Source organism: Malaya genurostris, chromosome 3 (genome assembly GCF_030247185.1).
Source record: "Malaya genurostris strain Urasoe2022 chromosome 3, Malgen_1.1, whole genome shotgun sequence".
Taxonomy (NCBI): domain Eukaryota; kingdom Metazoa; phylum Arthropoda; class Insecta; order Diptera; family Culicidae; genus Malaya; species Malaya genurostris.
In genome coordinates, this window is record NC_080572.1 from 10282994 (window position 1) to 10301907 (window position 18914).

The 18914-nt window shown below is 38.8% G+C and overlaps 1 protein-coding gene across 1 annotated transcript; it reads left to right on the top strand.

Annotated features, from left to right (window-relative positions):
- The first annotated feature begins 14023 nt into the window (after positions 1-14023).
- On the top strand, positions 14024-18671 carry LOC131434786 (PAN2-PAN3 deadenylation complex catalytic subunit PAN2). Its single transcript, XM_058601932.1, has 5 exons — positions 14024-14234; positions 14299-16314; positions 16371-16920; positions 16982-17154; positions 17270-18671. The coding sequence occupies exons 1-5, from the start codon at positions 14162-14164 to the stop codon at positions 18325-18327; spliced, it is 3870 nt and encodes a 1289-aa protein (XP_058457915.1). The 5' UTR covers positions 14024-14161; the 3' UTR covers positions 18328-18671.
- Positions 18672-18914: the final 243 nt, after the last annotated feature.

Genomic DNA, 18914 nt, shown 5'->3' on the forward strand with positions numbered 1-18914 from the left:
ACAAATTTAGGAATTCCGTATGAAACTGTAAGACGTTTCCTTTGAACCTATAAGTTTGTGAAAATCGATTAGGCCATCTTGAAGAAAAGTTAGTGAGATCCTTTTTGCAGTTTTTAATCACCATTCCTCTTCTTACGAAACCGGATTCAGATAACCGTCAACCGTCAATGTAAGTCAAGCTAAACAGCATGGATCAGCAGCATAAAAACATGTAGTAGAATTATTATTATTGTTATTGACATCACTACAGCACCGGTACGGTATTACTGCACTACCGGCTGTGAAATTGCATAGTTTTTCAAATAAACTGAAATTCATTGATATTCTTTTATTTTATTTTTCATATAATTTATTTTACCTTGGATTTACATTCTTTTATTCTTTCGGTCGCGCTTATCATAAAATAGCTAAAAATGTTATTAATAGTAGCGCCGCCTTTTACCAATATCACACACTAGTAGCAGACATCCGTAACCGTTTCGTTTTCTTTATAGCGTGTATGAAATAGAACAAAGCACGCATCGTTCGTTTTGTGTCTTCTTCCCCCACGTACTGGTGTTGTACATATTGTATACTGTTGTAGGGGAGAGTGTTCGGTTACCGGCACCCTTTTCTTTTAAGCTTATACATCAATGGCAAGCCAAAGTCCCTAGTTAACAAATGATTAAGATTGATTAAGTTAATTTGTTTTCATTGCCTGATGAAGACTTCGCCTTGGCTCTTTTGGTCGATGATTTGGATAGTAGCGCCTTTGGTGTTGATTTGGTTGGTCTTCTACCGGCTTCGTGGCATTGAATACGTTGCTGCAGTCGAATTTATTGGCTTCTCATCCACTAAACAACGTTTAATGACATTAATCAGTCCATTAAAGTTCATTTTCCTTGACTTGGACGATTTGTTTGAAGTCGCCATGGCTAACAGAACCAGAGAACCAAAGTTTTTACTTATATCACAGATGTATTGAAGCCGTCAAGTTGTCCACGTGTTGCATATCACCAGAGATGCCAGGTAATACAATAAGTTTAGCTAGCAAGCAATAAGTTTAGTGTACAAACAATCGACGTTTCAAAAGTCTGTAAAAAGACGAAAAAAAGGTTTAAATGTTAACTAAGAAAGAAATTAACAGACAAATTTGCAGACTTGGTATCTCTGCCTATCATTGACAATTTTTCGCATTTTGTTGAAAAAAATGGGGTGCCGGTACCCGAACATCTTGGGGTGCCGGTAAGCGAAATCGGTAGACATTTTGGAAATGACGAAAAAAAACTTTGGTTGTGGAAATTTTGATAGCATCCGGTATATAGATCGATTTCACTTCATAAATATTCAATCCACTCACCTTTTCGAATGTTGCTTTTCAATTTATGATACTATAAAAAAAGTTATAAAAAACTTTTGTGTTGATTTTCACGCAATTAAAATTCGTTTTAAGTGCAGCAAAAAGTACAAGCGTCTGTTTGCTCTGGTATTCGGCACAAAAAGAACGTGCTGCTATTACACACACATGTCATTTGTCGAAACGACGCTATCTGCTGTCTGTCTAAAGTTACGGTGGGGTGCCGGCAACCGAACATCTTCCCCTATATATTGTACATATATGGCGATTTGAAAACTTTGACATTCTTCGCCCTGTAACTGCGGAACCGGAGGTCGTATCCGAATAAAATTTCACAGTAGCTTTAAAGATAATATGAGCTTTAATTCAAATCAAGATTTGTGAAAATCGGTTCAAGCATCGCAAAGAAATCGAAGTGAATTCTTTTTTTGGAGTTTTTCTTCACCATTTTCGGTGCTTCCGGAACAGGAAAAGAAGGGACCTGTAGTGCCGAATTTAGTTTTTATGACCACAAACTAACAAGTTATGTAAACTAAAAGAATTCATTAGACAGTTTGGTATCTGTTTTTGACCATCGTTCGTGCAAAAATACTGATGAAATTTGTAATTTCCCACTTATCACGCTTTAGTTCCGGAAACGGAAGTCGTATCTAGATTAAATGTTCTACAAATTTTTATGAAACTATGAGACCTTTCATTTTAATCTTAGTTTGTGAAAATTGATTGAGCCGTTTCAGAGAAAATTGAGTGCACACTTTTTCTCTAGTTTTCACATATTAACATGTAACTCCGGAACCGGACGTTGGATCCAAATTAAATTCAGTAGCAGGCTATGGGACTATGAGACCTTTCATTTGAATTGTGAAAATCAGTTGAGCCATCTTTGAAAAAAGTGAGTGCATATTTTTTCCATTTTTTGGTACAATTCATCCTATATCTCCGGAACCGGAAGTCGGGATGAAATTCAATAGCAGGTTATGGGACCTTATAAGGCCTTTTATTTGAATCTTAGTTTGTGAAAATTGGTACTCTAAGAAAAGTGAGTGCACATCTCTCTCACACACACAGAGAGAGAGAGAGAGAGAGAGATTTGCTCAGTTCGTCGAATGGTATATGACATTCGGCTCTCCGGGCCTCGGTTAAAAAGTCGATTTTCACAGTGAATGTATAGCCTTTCTATATGAGAAAGGCAAAAAGACAGCTCACATATCTAAGAGCCATTAAAAATATTTAGAATATTTCATTCAGTAATAGCCGTTCAACCGAGAAGGTTGTGTATAGAAGCGTACAGTTTGATAACGCTGGTTGGTTTACACGCGTTAAATACGACAACGGTTGAACTACAGGTAGAGACCTGTTGGCAGCAGCCGTTAAAACGTATAGTCGTGCTGCATAAGAGAGCCCTAGTGCTGGGCCAAGCTGGTGAAGGAAACAACAAAGGGCGTTTCCCAAACTCTACCCAGGCCGCAATATACAGCCACAAGTGCTGAGCAGGAGAGTGCAAAGGCACATCGAAGAGGAAGAGTGCAAAGGCACATAGAAGCAGGAGAGTGCAAAGGCACACCGGTGCGAAGGCACTTCGGTGCAGAAGCATATCGGTGCGGAGCACTAGGAAGAAGGAGAGAAGACTACTCGGTCTTTCCACTGCCATACAACACGCAGGTATACACCGGTGACCTGCGCTGGTTACAGTTGGCGAAGACGAAAGCAAATCGGAATTCGAGTGGTGCTGGATGTCAGGTAGCAGTAGCATCACATCATATTCTATCGCTACAGTGAGCTTCAGCATTGTATCAACGTCCAGATACATCCAACAAGAACATCTAGAGCAACGAGGATCTACACGGCAGTGCAACGGAGATAGACAACAATTTCAAGGTAGAAGTTTTTTTTTCCTTTTAATTGAGTACTGTGTAGTGTTGGTTTCAAATTTTATTTTAAAGTTTAGTTAAAATTTTTAATGTAATGGATGAATCCATGGACGTAAATCCTAGCATGAATCCGATACCCCCACGAACGAAAAAATATCAGGAGAGCTCTTCTGGGCCTTGGATAGTCTTTTTTAGACGTATATCAAAGCCATTAAACATTTTTCAAATTAATAAAGGTTTGACATCACGATACTCTTCAATCAAAGAGATCATAGAAGTAAATAACGATAAAATTCGTGTTGTGGTAAATAATTTGAAACACGCGAATGATATTGTCTCTTCGGAACATTTCAATAAAGAGTATAAAGTTTACATACCCTCCAAAGATGTCGAAATTGACGGTGTTGTTACCGAAGCGAGTCTTTCGGTAGATGATTTACTCAAGCATGGTGTTGGTCGTTTCAAGAACTCTATGCTTGAGGGTGTGAAAATACTGGAGTGCAAACAACTGTACTCAGTAGTTCATGAAGAGGAAAAAAAAGTTTATCGCCCATCAGACTCGTTTCGAGTGACATTTGCCGGGTCTGCGTTGCCGTTCCATGTCTATTTCGATAAAATTCGCCTCCCTGTTCGGCTTTTTGTTCCAAATGTAATGAATTGTACGAACTGCAAAAAATTCGGCCACACAGCTACTTACTGTAGTAATAAACCAAAATGTATTAAGTGTGAAGGGCCTCATAAAGATAATGATTGCAACAAGGAAATTGAAAAATGTATTTATTGTGAGAATAGTCCTCATGATGATATTTCAGTATGCACTGCATTTAAAGTGCACAAAGACAAAATTAAGCTTTCTTTAAAAGCACGGTCTAAGCGCACATATGCAGAAATGCTTAAAACGGTCATTGATGTCCCCCCTTTGGAAACCGAAAACGGGTTTTCAAATCTAGAGGAACCAGAGGACTCTGACTCTGACGAAAATAGTGAAGGTAATTCGTTTATCACTACCCAAGGGTCAGTTAAGAGAAAGAAGTCTTCCTCCAAATTACCAAAAAAGACACCTAAAATTTCATCTTCAAAAAAAGATCCCCGTGTTAAACAAAAAAAGTCAAAACCAAAGACTGTGCCTCCTGGTTTGTCAAATTCACAAACCAATCCAGGATCTAGTACAGAAAAAGATAATAATCCAGTGGGCTCCATTTCACAGCCACCAACAGGATTACTGAAGTTTTCGGAAATTGTTGAATGGATTTTCTCAGCATTCAATATATCTGAACCCTTAAAGACCCTCATAATGGCATTCCTTCCAATAGCTAGAACCTTTTTGAAGCAGTTATCAGCTCAATGGCCAATTGTCTCAGGTTTTGTATCTTTTGATGGATAATTTATCACCCGTCGCAAATGATACAATCACTGTCCTGCAGTGGAATTGTCGAAGCATCATGCCAAAACTTGATTCATTTAAAATATTATTGCATAGTCAAAAATGTGATGTATTTGCTTTATGCGAAACATGGCTTACTTCAAACATAGCTTTAAATTTTAATGATTTTAACATTATACGTCTCGATAGAGACTCTCCGTATGGTGGAGTGCTTTTGGGAATTAAGAAATGCTATTCCTTTTATAGATTAAACATCCCTTCAACTTCTAGTATAGAAGTTGTTGCTTGCCAAATAAACATTAAAGGCAAAGATATTTGCATAGCTTCGGTTTATATTCCTCCAAAAGCACAAGTTGGACAGCAACAGCTTAATGAAATGGTTGAAGCCCTTCCTGCACCACGATTGATTCTGGGGGATTTAAATTCGCACGGTATTATGTGGGGTTCCGTTTACAATGATAGCAGATCATCTTTAATACAAAACATTTGTGACAATTTTAGCATGACGGTATTAAATATGGGTAGCATGACACGGATCCCAAGACCTCCGGCACGCCCAAGTGCATTAGATCTATCTCTTTGCTCAACATCAATTCGACTAGATTGCACCTGGAAAATACTGCCTGATTTACACGGTAGCGATCATTTACCAATCATCATCTCAATTAGCAGTAGCAATTGCATTGCTACTTCCGCTAGTATTCCATATGATTTGACAAAAAATATCGACTGGATTAAATACCAAAGTAGTATCTCTAGTATTTTGAATTCAATGGAAGAGCTCCCTCCACTTGAAGAATATGACTTCCTCATTTGTTCGATTCTGGAGGCAGCAGAACAATCCCAAACTAAACGCTTTCCTGGGCCAACGACTAACATAAGGCCTCCCAACCCCTGGTGGGACAAAGAGTGCTCAGAGGCTAAACTCGCAAAACAAAATGCTTGCAAGACGTTTCTAAAACGGGGAGGAGGAACTCCTCAGAATTTTGAAAAACTTATGGTTTTAGAAACCAAGTACAAGAGCATACTTCGAGCCAAAAAATGTAGCTATTGGAGACATTTTATCGAAGGTTTGTCAAGAGATACCTCAATGAGCACTCTTTGGAACACGGCCAGACGAATGAGGAATCGTAACGTGGGCAATGAGAGTGATGAATACTCGAACCGATGGATATTTGACTTTGCTAGGAAAGTTTGCCCAGATTCTGTTCCTACGCAGAGCATTATACGGGAATCTCCTCCAAATAATGGTTTTATTAATAACCCATTTTCAATGATGGAATTTTCTATAGCACTCTTGTATTGTAACAATAACGCTCCAGGGTTGGACAGAATTAAATTCAACTTGGTGAAGAATCTGCCCAACCTCGCAAAAAGACGTTTGTTGGAATTGTTCAACAAGTTTCTTGAGCAAAATATTGTTCCACCTGACTGGAGACAAGTGAAAGTTATCGCCATTCAAAAACCGGGGAAACCAGCTTCCAATCACAACTCATATAGACCCATTGCGATGTTGTCCTGCATCAGAAAATTGTTCGAAAAAATTATTCTACGACGTCTCGACACTTGGGTCGAGACGAACGGTTTGTTGTCAGATACTCAGTTTGGCTTCCGTAGAAATAAAGGGACGAATGATTGCCTTGCATTACTTTCGTCTGACATCCAAATTGCCTTCGCTCAAAAGCAACAAATGGCATCTGTATTTTTAGACATAAAAGGAGCATTTGATTCAGTTTCCATTGATGTTCTTTCAGACAAGCTTCACCAAAATGGACTCCCAGCGGTTATAAATAATTATTTGCACAACCTTTTGTCAGAGAAACACATGCATTTTTCACATGGCGATTTGGCAACACTCAGAAATAGTTACATGGGTCTCCCGCAAGGCTCATGCCTCAGTCCGCTCCTCTATAATTTTTACGTAAATGACATTGACAGCTGTCTAGTAACCCCATGTACACTAAGACAATTGGCAGATGATGGCGTGGTTTCAGTTACTGGACCCAAAGCTATTGATCTGCATAAACCATTGCAAGATACCTTAGATAACTTGTCCGATTGGGCTGTTCATCTTGGTATCGAATTCTCTGCGGAGAAAACAGAGTTAGTCGTCTTTTCAAGAAAGCATGATCCCGCGCAGCTTCAGCTCCATATGATGGGAAGAATGATCCAACAGGTTTTAACTTTTAAATACTTCGGGGTGTGGTTCGATTCCAAATGCACGTGGGGAGGACACATTAGGTTTCTGATAACAAAATGCCAACAAAGAGTAAATTTTCTTCGAACAATAACAGGATCTTGGTGGGGTGCTCATCCGGAAGATCTAATAAAATTGTATCAGACAACGATACTTTCAGTGATGGAATATGGATGCGTTTGCTTTCGTTCCGCTGCAAACTCTCATATTATCAAACTGGAGCGAATTCAGTATCGTTGTTTGCGAATTGCTTTAGGGTGCATGCATTCGACACATACAATGAGTCTTGAAGTTCTGGCGGGAGTTCTTCCATTAAAAGATCGATTTTGGGAGCTTTCATCACGCCTGCTAATAAGATGTGAGGTGCTGAATCCCATGGTAATTAATAATTTCGAACGACTAGTCGAGCTTCGATCTCAAACAAAATTCATGACAGTATATTTTAACCATATGTCACAGGAAATCAACCCTTCAAGATATATTCCTATCCGTGTCAGCCTCCTAAATGTCCCTGACTCAACTTTATTTTTCGATACATCCATGCAGCGCGAAGTGCGTGGAATCCCGGATCATCTACGTTCGACGGAAATCCCAAAAATATTTTCAAGTAAGTTCAGGCATATTGACTCTGAGAAAATGTTTTACACGGACGGATCGCGAATTGAAGAAGCGACAGGGTTTGGTATGTTCAACAATAATGTTTCGGCCTCATTTAGGCTTCAAGAACCTGCATCTGTTTATATAGCAGAGCTAGCAGCAGTTCATTATAGTTTGAGTGTAATCGTCACATTAATTCCAAACCATTATTTCCTCTTCACAGATAGTCTGAGTGCAATTGAAGCCATTCGCTCAAACATGACTGGCAAGACTGAACCGTTTTTCCTGGGCAAAATAAAACAGTGCCTGAACGACATATTGAACAATAATTATCTAATCACTATAGTCTGGGTCTCGGCTCATTGCTCCATTCCTGGCAATGAAAGAGCCGATATTTTAGCCAAACGTGGTGCTATTGAGGGTGAAATTTATGAGAGACCAATTGCTTTCAACGAATTCTATAGCTCGTCTCGCCAAAGAACACTTGCCAGCTGGCAAGCTTCTTGGGATAAAGATGATCTGGGTCGGTGGATGCACTCAATTATTCCGAAAATATCGACAAAGGCATGGTTCAGGGGACTGGATGTGAGTAGAGATTTCATTCGTGTGATGTCCAGACTCATGTCCAATCACTACACGTTAGATGCACATCTCCTTCGAATTGGGCTCTCCGAGACTAATCATTGTGCTTGCGGAGAAGGTTATCGGGATATTGATCATGTCGTTTGGACATGCGTGGAGTATCGTGATGTCAGATCTCAACTAATAAATTCTTTGCGTACCCAAGGTAGACTATCCAATGTCCCAGTTCGAGACATTCTTGCTTGTCGTGACCTTTCATACATGAAACTTATTTATCATTTCATAAAGAAAACTGGAGTTTCAATTTAATAAAGGCCCCTTTCAAGACTTAGTTCTGATCCCAGCTGCGTCCATGAGTTCAACCAATAGCTAAATTAGAATAAAAATAATGTAATGATACAAACAAACTCGAAACAGTTTATGAAATTATTAACAAAATGTCTGAAAATAACAGCTTATTTTATAATTTATAGAAGTTAATCGTTTGGTTCAAATAATATTTCCGAGTAGATTTCATAATTAATGACGAGTTACCTAAGATGATATTTAAGTAATAAGAGAATATGTTTTAATAAATGCAAAACGTTGTGACTATGTTAGAATTAAATTAGGATAAGAATATTATGTAAAAGTGATGCTACGGCGAAGAAAAACTTATGTAAACTGCCTTAAGAAATAAACGTATTTATGAAAAAAAAAATTTAGAATATTTCCTTTTAATGAAATATAAGTTAAACCGAATAGTCCTGTTTTATGCTATGCACTGAATACCTAATTACTAGGTCAATAACAATATCAATAAAGAAAGTTTTGTGAATTATCAATAGGGGAAATGTGGGGTTTAGTTCGAGGTACATATTAAGGCGCATCTCATTGTGCTCATGTTAATGTTTACCACTATTTACTTGCAATAAACATTGAGATTTGGCCCTATTAACTTCAATCGGCTACAGTTCACCTTTCCTGTTAATTTCATATCAATACGACAGACGGAAATATAAAAAATAAGCTTTATATATTTATTTATAATAAAATCGCGTTTTTCTTGGTTCAGTTTTTCCGACTCAAACGAAGTTATCATCGAGTATTCCGAGTTTTACGGAAAATTCATTGTGCGCATAATTGTTTACTGCACTATTATCTTACCCTTGCGCACTTTTAGGAACAAAACACGACCATTTTGTGGCGTTCATGTTCATAAGCGACATAATAACATAATAATAGTAATAGTTCATTTGAGGATATTTTAAAGCAAGGTTTTAGGTTTCCGTAGACGTGTTTACGATCTGGAGAAAATTAATATTTTATTTGTAATACTAAGCGCACACTAATCGCCACCTTTTCACTACATCTTTTCTTTAAATTTCCTCGGTTCGTGTAGTTTGGTAGGTTCTCAAAACACCAACATCGCCTATAATGATTAAATCAAAATAATTAATATAAAAATAATTCACATTTAGGCTAGCAGATGCTGAAAGCATAACCTGCGCTCGGGTCTGTTCACAGTGGCGTACCGAGGAAATTTGGCTCCTGGGGCAAATTAAGAGTTTTGCCGCCCCCATCGTTGGAAATCCGCAAAGATCTTCGGAGAGCAAAATAAAAGGTGAACCAAAATCCGGAAATCCGCAAAAAAGGTCCCAAAAAAGGACTTTTTCGCCCTCCTTCGCAACATCCCCCCTCCCCCCTTCCTAGGTACGCTACTGCCTGTTCACAAGAATACTTACATTAACACAAGGCACATTCAGATAGATCTGCAAAGTATCATTAAAATTGTTGATTGTTATGTTATTTTCTTCCTATTTCATTTTTAATCGAAGCAGAAAATCTAACTGAAATATCCAATATTAATTGTGCCCTGGGTGACACCAACTATTCAAATATATAGCTAATAACCAAGATTCTATTGAAATAATTCCCAAGTTTCACGAGGAAGATTTATTTCGATCACGTGGAAAAATGAAAAACAAAGAGTGAGATCTCGTTTCAACTTACTTCGCCTTTGCAATAATTCAAATTATTTCATTTGATGGGGTGACTTTTAAAACAATCACACGAGGCGTACGCGGGTAAACCCGTTTAAGTTGTTTCTTAGCGAATTGAGTGGAAAAGAAAAAATGGATTTATTACCAGATCGTTGGCGATTTTTTGCACAATCAATCGTGGTAATTTGAAAAAGAAGTAGAATTTGTACAGAAGTTTGAATATCCCACGGTAAAATGGAAATGAAAATTAAAAAAAACGTTTTGAACTTCTTAAAATTATATTGAGATGAAAATAAGCTCATTAATAATTTTTATAATTCATAGAATAAAAAATTTCTCTCATCCCGATTTTTTTGATTTATACCTTGAACCGAACATCAAATTTATTGTCGTGAATACGACTTACTTTACTATGGGGTGCCTTTTCAAAATTAGCCATATGGAAGAATGGGCAGAACTTAATCGTGAATATCTCGACTTGTATTAATGGTAGCAACATAATTCTTTCACCATTTCATCAAAAATATGATCAGGAATTTGGGATAATATTTTGAACAGTGTGAGATAACCACAAACAACTCAAAAATTTAGTTTTCTGAAAATTTTAAAACAACGCGGAAAACTCTTACTTTCGCTTGGGTTTTTCGAGCAAGGACGACGATTTTGAGGTACTCAGGTACATATCTTCAACTGAACGTTATAAATCGATCATTTCTTCTTGTGCGATGGATGGAAGCAGATGTCGGAGCGAGAAGACACACTCAAACAGCGGCATCGGAGAGCGCACCTTCTGCGTGGTTAAAAACCCTTAAACGCTCATGTCGTAGTTTTCATTTGCCTTCCGGTCGTCATGGCGAGAAGACGCATTAAACCAGTTTCGCATCATTTGGTACTGCGAGCGGATGTTATGTGTTGCGGTTTGTTCGCAAAGCTAGTTTCAATTCAATCAAGAGCGATTACATCAGACAGTAGAGCTTCTAATCTTTTGCATTGGAGTGAGAGAAAACGAAAAGTGGACAACATTATATAAAATCAGCCGTTCTAACGGCTCTAAATGTTATCTAAAAGAGTATTAAGATTACTTCTTTGCAAATAGAAGGTAAAATCATCAGTTTAGTGAAAATCCAAAATGATTTGATTTGCTTCGTGCACTTTTCGTTGTGCGAAAATCGTTGGAGATAAATGTTCCGAACTGTGCTAAATATCGTAGAGACTTCCACAATTTGGTCCTTCTAAAAGGCAGAAATGAATCCTGTACAGCTTTCCTGATAGTTTCTTTCAATGAAACATGCAAATCCGAAATGAGATAATCGACGTCAAAAATCATTTAAAATTTTAGTAGTGAAAAGGTGGAAAGTTTCGCAATTCACACAATCGATCAACTATCAATTCGAATTCGAAAGTGTAAAGAAATCGTATCAGTTTTATTCGTATTCACGACATCCAGTTATGTCTCTGACATTATACACCCGTACTTCTTTTTTTCATTCCATTAATATTCGAAACTGTATGAAAAATGAAATACTCTGATAAATAATAATATAGTGAGTGATAACATGTTTTAATGAAGAATTATCTTGCTTATACACTGAAAATCGAGTTTCAGTTTTTGAGCAGAAATCATTCATTGTCGAGCTCTTCTATAAGCTACCCAAAATTAGTTCGTTATCTGCTCAAACTTTGATTTAATCGTAAAAAATGGGTAGCGAGCTTTGCCAAAGTTGCCATGACAACACTTTGGGCAAACTAACATTCACCTAAATTTTGAGGTCATCTTTCGTTACCTAAAAAAGGGGAGGTGTACTTAAGTTGATGTTGGGTAAGTTTTGACTCAAAATTAGGTAGCGGCTGGTAAGAGTAAAGATATATCCAGAACCACCGATAGGGAGGGAGAAAGGGGGGGGGGGGGGGGTATGTTTGATAGTTCAAAACCACACAAAATATGACGAATTTTTTTTAATATGACTAGTATTCTTATTTGAATGTTGGAATGTAAAAAATATACATTAATATATAAAAGAAATTGGCTGCACTGCCAATGTCGGTAGTCACATAAGCGGCCCTTACACGAGAATTATTAATGTCATTTTTATTGATCACTAAGTAATGATATTGCAAATTTTCATGGAGAACTCGTCATTACTCCACCTTACACGTTCATTAAAATGACATTATTGTTTAGTAATGACATTTTTAATGATCGTGTAAGGTCCGCTATACCTTCAACTCTGTATGAAATGTTCAAAACGACGAATGTAACAATGAGAGATTCTCTTTGTTTACTTTCTCTTTCGATTATTACGGTACTCTTATCAATCCTTCACTCCAATTAATTACCGATAATAATAACTAAAGCTATCATCTTTTAATCTGCACTGAAGAAATTACCGAAAAAAGCAGTAATGTTTCGCAATAATCGAAAGAGAAAGTAAACAAAGAGAATCTCTCAATGTTACATTCGTCGTTTTGAACATTTTATACAGAACTATCATTAATGATTCACTCTTTTTTTTATAACGGCCAACCTGTCAACTTCCACTTTCGAAAGAAATTGCAGACGAGCTATGAAAAATAGAGTCGACGACAGAGAAAACTTTTATCTGCCGTTTACTATTATGACTCATTCTCAGCGAGTGCCGAGTCATTCGAAATTACTCTTCAAAGTGAATGTTGATGGATGGCTTATTGGCCGTTATAAAAAAAATGCGCAAAACGAATTCAGCAGGGCATGGAAAGCAAACAAAATAAGTGTAAGAAACCAGCTGTTTCGTCTTGTCTTAAGTGAACACCAGTCGCCATGTTATTTTGCGGATGACTCGACTTTCAATGAACAAATTGTGATGAAATCGAACATAGTATTCTCGCTTTAGTTTTAATGTATTGCTTATACATCCGAGAAAATAGTTCGACAAATGTGCAATACTGCTGTTATTAGGTTTTGCACGAACATGACATAACCTCACAAAAATGAACAGAATGAACTTATTCATGACAGTCGACGTGTACTTGTTCACAGTTTAAAAGTTCATCAGAAGTTCGTCGTTCGAATTAGGTTTTGCACGAACATGACATAACCTCACAAAAATGAACAGAATGAACTTTTTTTGACAGTCGACGTGTACTTGTTTACAGTTTAAAAGTTCATCAGAAGTTCATCGTTCGAATGTAAAAATTGCAAGTCGCCTCACACTCAACAGATTTATACATATATCGCTCCTTGATGCTGGAATCACATACAGGGCAATCTTTTTAGTTATTTTCACTGTGGAATACGTTTTTAACAGGCACTTTTTCGTCATTTTTTCAATTTTTAACTTGCAGTCGCAAAACAAAACAAGTACACGGCAACTGTCAAAGATGAACTTGATTCATCGGCAGTTCATTTGTGTCGTCATCGTGCAAAACCTAATATAAAAATTGCAAGTCGCCTCATACTCAACATATTAATACATATATCGCTCCTTGATGCTGGAAACACATACAGGGCAATCGTTTTAGTTATTTTCACTGTGGAATACGTTTTTAACAGGTACTTTTTCGTATTTTTTTCAATTTTTAACTTGCAGTCTCAAAACAAAACGAGTACACGGCAACTGTCAAAGATGAACTTGATTCATCTGCAGTTCATTTGTGTCGACATCTTGCAAAACCTAATAGCTAAGCAAATGATCGAAGTTTTTTTTTCGTGCAATGAAATAAGATCGACATTGTTACCTTAGAGCAAAAATTTTTTCTTTCACTTCTGAATTTGACCGTTTTTATCAGTAATCGTTAGAAACATGAACTAATTCAAAATTTTTCTGCCGATTCGACAGCTCTTGCTGACGTATTATCTCTACACGAACAGCGCCTCTTCAATTGCCAATTATTTGAAAAATTCGTATTTTCGGTTGCACAAGAAGCGAAACTGCGCATCCCTCGCTTTTCAACAGAGCCAATATGTGAACAACACCAACACCAGCACGAAAGCATAACTGGAACAGCAGAATCAGCTGATCAAACCGAAGCGGGTTTGTTTATATCCGTTCTTCGGTGTCAGTCGTGTTGCGAGAGATGTATTCAGCCGACGAAAAACGCTATGGTGAAATAAACGAACTGTCAAACATTTTTATTGTTTTGTTGAAGTTTTGATTTCTACAAAATTTTTCTTGAAAATAATACAAAACTTCCAGTGTTTTCTAATGTTAAACAGTGAAAACGTTTCCTGAACCTATGGTAGACATGGACTACGTATATATGAGCGGAGATCCTGGAAATCGAGCGGAAGACATCATTACCCTTACAAGTGAGTTATTGCCATTATTGGAATTGGAGTTGCTTGTAATAACCAGCCGTTCCGTTTGACACAGTGTATGATAATGGTACAACGGCGGAAGGATATCCCGAGATTGACTACGGCACGTTTAACATTGGTTTCGGTGAGCCGGAACTAATGGAACACGGAACGATCCTAGCGGATGGTGGGGATCGTTTTGGAGTTTCTGCCATCGCCTTCGACACAAGAGAAGAACTGATCTGGATGGGAAATCAAGGCGGTCATGTAACCTCTTATTATGGAGGAACAATGCAAAAGTACACTTCCTTTCAGGTGCATGCCAATGAGAATATCCGTCAAATTCATACAATCGATTCCGGAATATTGGCTTTGACCAGCACGACACTGCGCCATCAGATTCGTCGTGGGATACCGAAGTTTACGTTTCGATCGGAAAAAATGGTCGACATGCTGTGTATGATAGAATACCAGCCAAATCGGATGCTGATTGGGGGCCACCAGAGTGGTTTAATTGATTTCGATGTGGCGACCTGTAGCGAAGTTGGGTGTGTTTCCGCCGGCCAAAACGGATGTGCAATTTTAAGGAGCTATTCACGATATCTCTGCGAAGGAGACGCGTACGGAAAAATAACACTACGTGATCCTAGCACTCTGAATGTTGAACACGAACTAATGACACATTCCGGTAGTTTGTCAGACTTTGATGTGCAAGGAAATTACTTGATATCGTGTGGCTTCAGTGGAAGGCAAGGAAATTTAGCAATCGACCGTTTTCTAATGGTTTACGATATGAGAATGTTACGTTTGGTGTCGCCTATCCAGGTGTTGGTTGAGCCGCAGCTACTGAAATTTCTCCCGTCCCACTGTTCCCGATTGGCTGTAGTCTCGCCTATGGGTCAACTTCAGCTGGTAGACACGGTAGAATTGAGCGAACCTCGAGTTTGTATGTTCCAAATCAACACAACGGGATCTCAGTGTCTTACGTTTGACATTAGTTCTACTAGTCAAGCGATGGCATTTGGTGATCAGTCCGGTCACATCAGTTTGGTGGCTGCCGTTAAGATCAACACTCCGTCTCTGCAATTTAACCCATTCTCTCGAGAGACAGAATTTGCAGATACGGTTGAACCACTTCCCATGGTTTCGATAACTGATAAAAACTTTCCACTTTCCTCAATTTTGCTACCACATCTAACAACTGGTTCTCGCTGGCTCAGTGATTGGCCGCAGTTTATGAACACGTACGAGTATTTGAAACCCAAGCCCATCAGTGCGGAAATAACGGACACAATGAAAATGCAAGGACCGATCGGATATGCTCCAAATCCGAAAGCTTCTCTGCGTAATCAAATACCTTACATTATGGATAAAAGCTGCTCGTCAAAGCAAAACTCAGCACCGGTGAGTAGTTCCCAAAAAGGAGCAACCGATCAGGTCATGAAATTGGTGCCACGACGCTACCGCAGAGTAGAGGTCAAGTACAGCAAACTCGGTTGTCAGGATTTCGATTTTGAACAGTACAATCAAACCGGATTCGTCGGGTTGGAAGCCAATCTACCCAATGCGTATTGCAATGCAATGTTACAAACGCTTTACTTCATCACTCCGCTGAGGAAGGCCATTCTGACGCACTGCTGTTCTAAGGAATTCTGCTTGGCTTGCGAACTGGGTTTCCTGTTTCACATGCTAGACGTTGGGACCTCTAACCAACCATGCCAAGCAAGCAACTTTCTTCGATCATTCCGTACGGTTCCGGAAGCAGCTGCCCTTGGATTGATATTGTCCTCGGATCGAAGTAACAACGCAAACATTAATTTAATCAGTCTAATCCAAAACTGGAATCGATTTATACTGCACCAGATGCATTACGAGCTGTTAGAGGTTTTGAAAAAGAATGAAAGTTTGCTCGCTCAGGACACCGCGAGTAATATGCGGAAAATTCAACTGTCAGCTTCACCGCGTCCTTTTGTTCCGGGAGCAGAGATGCACATGCAACATCATTCGGAGGTTACTCAGGAAAGTCTAGACAGCGAAGTGCAACAGTACGATGCCAACAACGAGAAATTTCAATATTTGGTTGCTAGCAGCGGTAAGTTGAGTAAAATTTCGAGACGTAATTGTATTTCCATCGCACATTTGTTCTAGATAATGAATCAACGGTGGTTCCTGAACCAAACATCTGTCCCGAAATAGCACCTGAATCTCAACCGAAGCCTACTGGTAGCAACAAAGATGAAACGGAAATCAGCCGTCTGTTTGGGACGCAGCAAAAAATTATCCAACGTTGTTTGAAGTGCAACACCGAACGTATCAAAAACAATATCCTTCTGGTGTGCAATCTGCTGTATCCTAGTAATTCCAACAATCGTCACATCGACGGTACATTTGCGTCAATTCTAAAAAATTCTCTGTCCGTGGAGAAAACTACACCGGCATGGTGTGAGAAATGTAACAAATTCACTCCCACCAATCAGAAGAGTCGCGTAGCTGACCTTCCTGAGATTTTGTCGATCAACTGTGGTCTCGAAACCGAAAAAGAACTTGAATATCTGAAGAAACAAATGAACCGACCGTTGACTCAAGTTGTGTCCTGCGGTGATGGAGATTCTCGAAACGGTGCTAACGTTGGTAGTGGGAAAATGTGCCGTTATGGAACACACTGTTCTCGGGTTGATTGTCATTTCTCACATCCAAGGTGATATGCTCTGGCAGGATTAATTCCCAACAGGTCCAGTAACATTTTAGGTTCGTTACAGAAAGCCTCCTCCGTCGTTCAATTTGAACCCCACCAGCCTAGGCCAGCAAAAATCATGGTTCCCGTTAAGCTTCCGTATGTCTCTAGATGAGAAGGAAAATTTGGAAATTGGCTCACTGAAGAGTGCTTCTAGCTGTTACGATGGATCGGATGCACAGGAGAGCTGCAAACAAGGTAAATTTGTACCCGTTACGAATCAGTTTCGTCTGAGTCGTCAGTTTAGACATCGTACATTAACTGGTACATAAAAACAAGTAGCAGCAATAGTTTGTAAGCTTTTCCGTTTCAGACACGCCGTTCCGGAAATCGAAAAACTATCGCCTGTCGGCGGCAGTTTGTTACATAAACGATGGGTCTCAGCGTAATTTGGTAGCACTGGTACATGTTCCGAAAAGCTATCACGATCTGAAAACCGATCGATGCAAGGGCGATGGCTCGATGGCGCCAGGTTTCGCCGATGGAAATTGGTACATTTTCAATGATTTTAGTATTTCTCCGGTATCCGTGCAGGAAGCAGTGTGGTTTACCCTTGACTGGAAAGTCCCATGCGCACTGTTTTACACGAGTACTGCCCTCCGGAACGAACAAGGCGAAAACAAAGAGTGTTTGACGCAGTACGTAAATCCATTCACGAATGATTTGTTTAGAGAACCCAATTCCGTCGAAATTAGAGGCGATAAGAATTTCAAACCATTGGGACAAAAAGAGATATTCCATGCGGGAGAATTGGTTGCAATGGATGCCGAGTTCGTCACTTTGAACCCCGAGGAAAGTGAGATTCGCTCTGATGGTAAAATGTCCACAGTAAAGCCAAGTCACATGAGTGTGGCTCGCATCACGTGCATCCGCGGACAAGGTAAAGACGAGGGAGTTCCATTCGTTGATGATTACATCTCGACCCAGGAGCAGGTGGTCGATTATCTGACAAAATTCTCCGGAATTAAACCGGGCGATCTCGATGCTAACTTTAGCAATAAGAGGCTGACGACATTGAAAAAGTCCTATCAAAAATTGCGCTATCTGGTGGACAGTGGCGTCATATTCGTCGGACACGGTCTCAAAAACGATTTTCGTGTGATTAATATAATTGTTCCGCCGGAGCAAATCGTCGATACGGTTTACCTGTTCCATTTGCCACATCATCGGATGGTTTCGCTGCGCTTTCTTGCATGGCAGTTTCTCGGAATTAAAATTCAATCCGAAACACACGATTCCGTTGAGGATGCGCGGACAGCACTACTGCTGTACAAACACTATCTCAAGCTAAACGCGAAGGACGAGTTCACTATGGCGTTGTCGAACCTGTACGAGACTGGTAAAAAGTTGCAATGGAAAGTACCAGATTAATTGCGAAAAAGAATGCGACACGACTGGAAATAGTGATATCAGTATTTCTCCGTTTTTTTTTCTTGAAAAAAAGTTACAAATGTTCCGAAGCTTAGTTTAGGAAAACAGTGTACTGCTTTATTTTTCAGAATAACCATACATATATTTGTCTTTTATTTTTGTACTACATTTATAACATTTTTATATTTAAAAAATCTGTGTTAAAAAGTGTTTCAGAAAGATAGAAATCTCACATGATGATTGCACACGCACGAATAAAGATTTTTACTAGATCTAATTGTTAATGATATGGTTTTATATCTTCCACTTCTGTATTATTAAAAAACCTTGTTTGTTTCCATCGATGAACTTAGATTCAATTAATCTCTCGGCTATTTGGTCAGGATAGAAAAGTCTTTTGGTTAAGACAACACGGACAACACATCTTGCGTGCCATTACGTACAAACTAATCTACAGATTTGCGTTTCTCTGAGAAACTTACAGGTTTTTTCATGTTTGTCTATCCAACACATGTGCATCTCGGAAATATAAATTGCCCAGATACTCGGGAGTGAGTTTTTATAATCCATTCAAAAGAATACTGTTC

Excerpts from the sequence above, each read along its gene's own strand:
- LOC131434786 (XM_058601932.1), top strand. The coding sequence starts at position 14,162 with ATGGTAGACATGGACTACGTATATATGAGCGGAGATCCTGGAAATCGA. Across the intron at positions 16,315-16,370 it reads ATATTTGGTTGCTAGCAGCG|ATAATGAATCAACGGTGGTT; the intron begins GTAAGTTGAGTA and ends CATTTGTTCTAG. Across the intron at positions 17,155-17,269 it reads ACAGGAGAGCTGCAAACAAG|ACACGCCGTTCCGGAAATCG; the intron begins GTAAATTTGTAC and ends TTTCCGTTTCAG.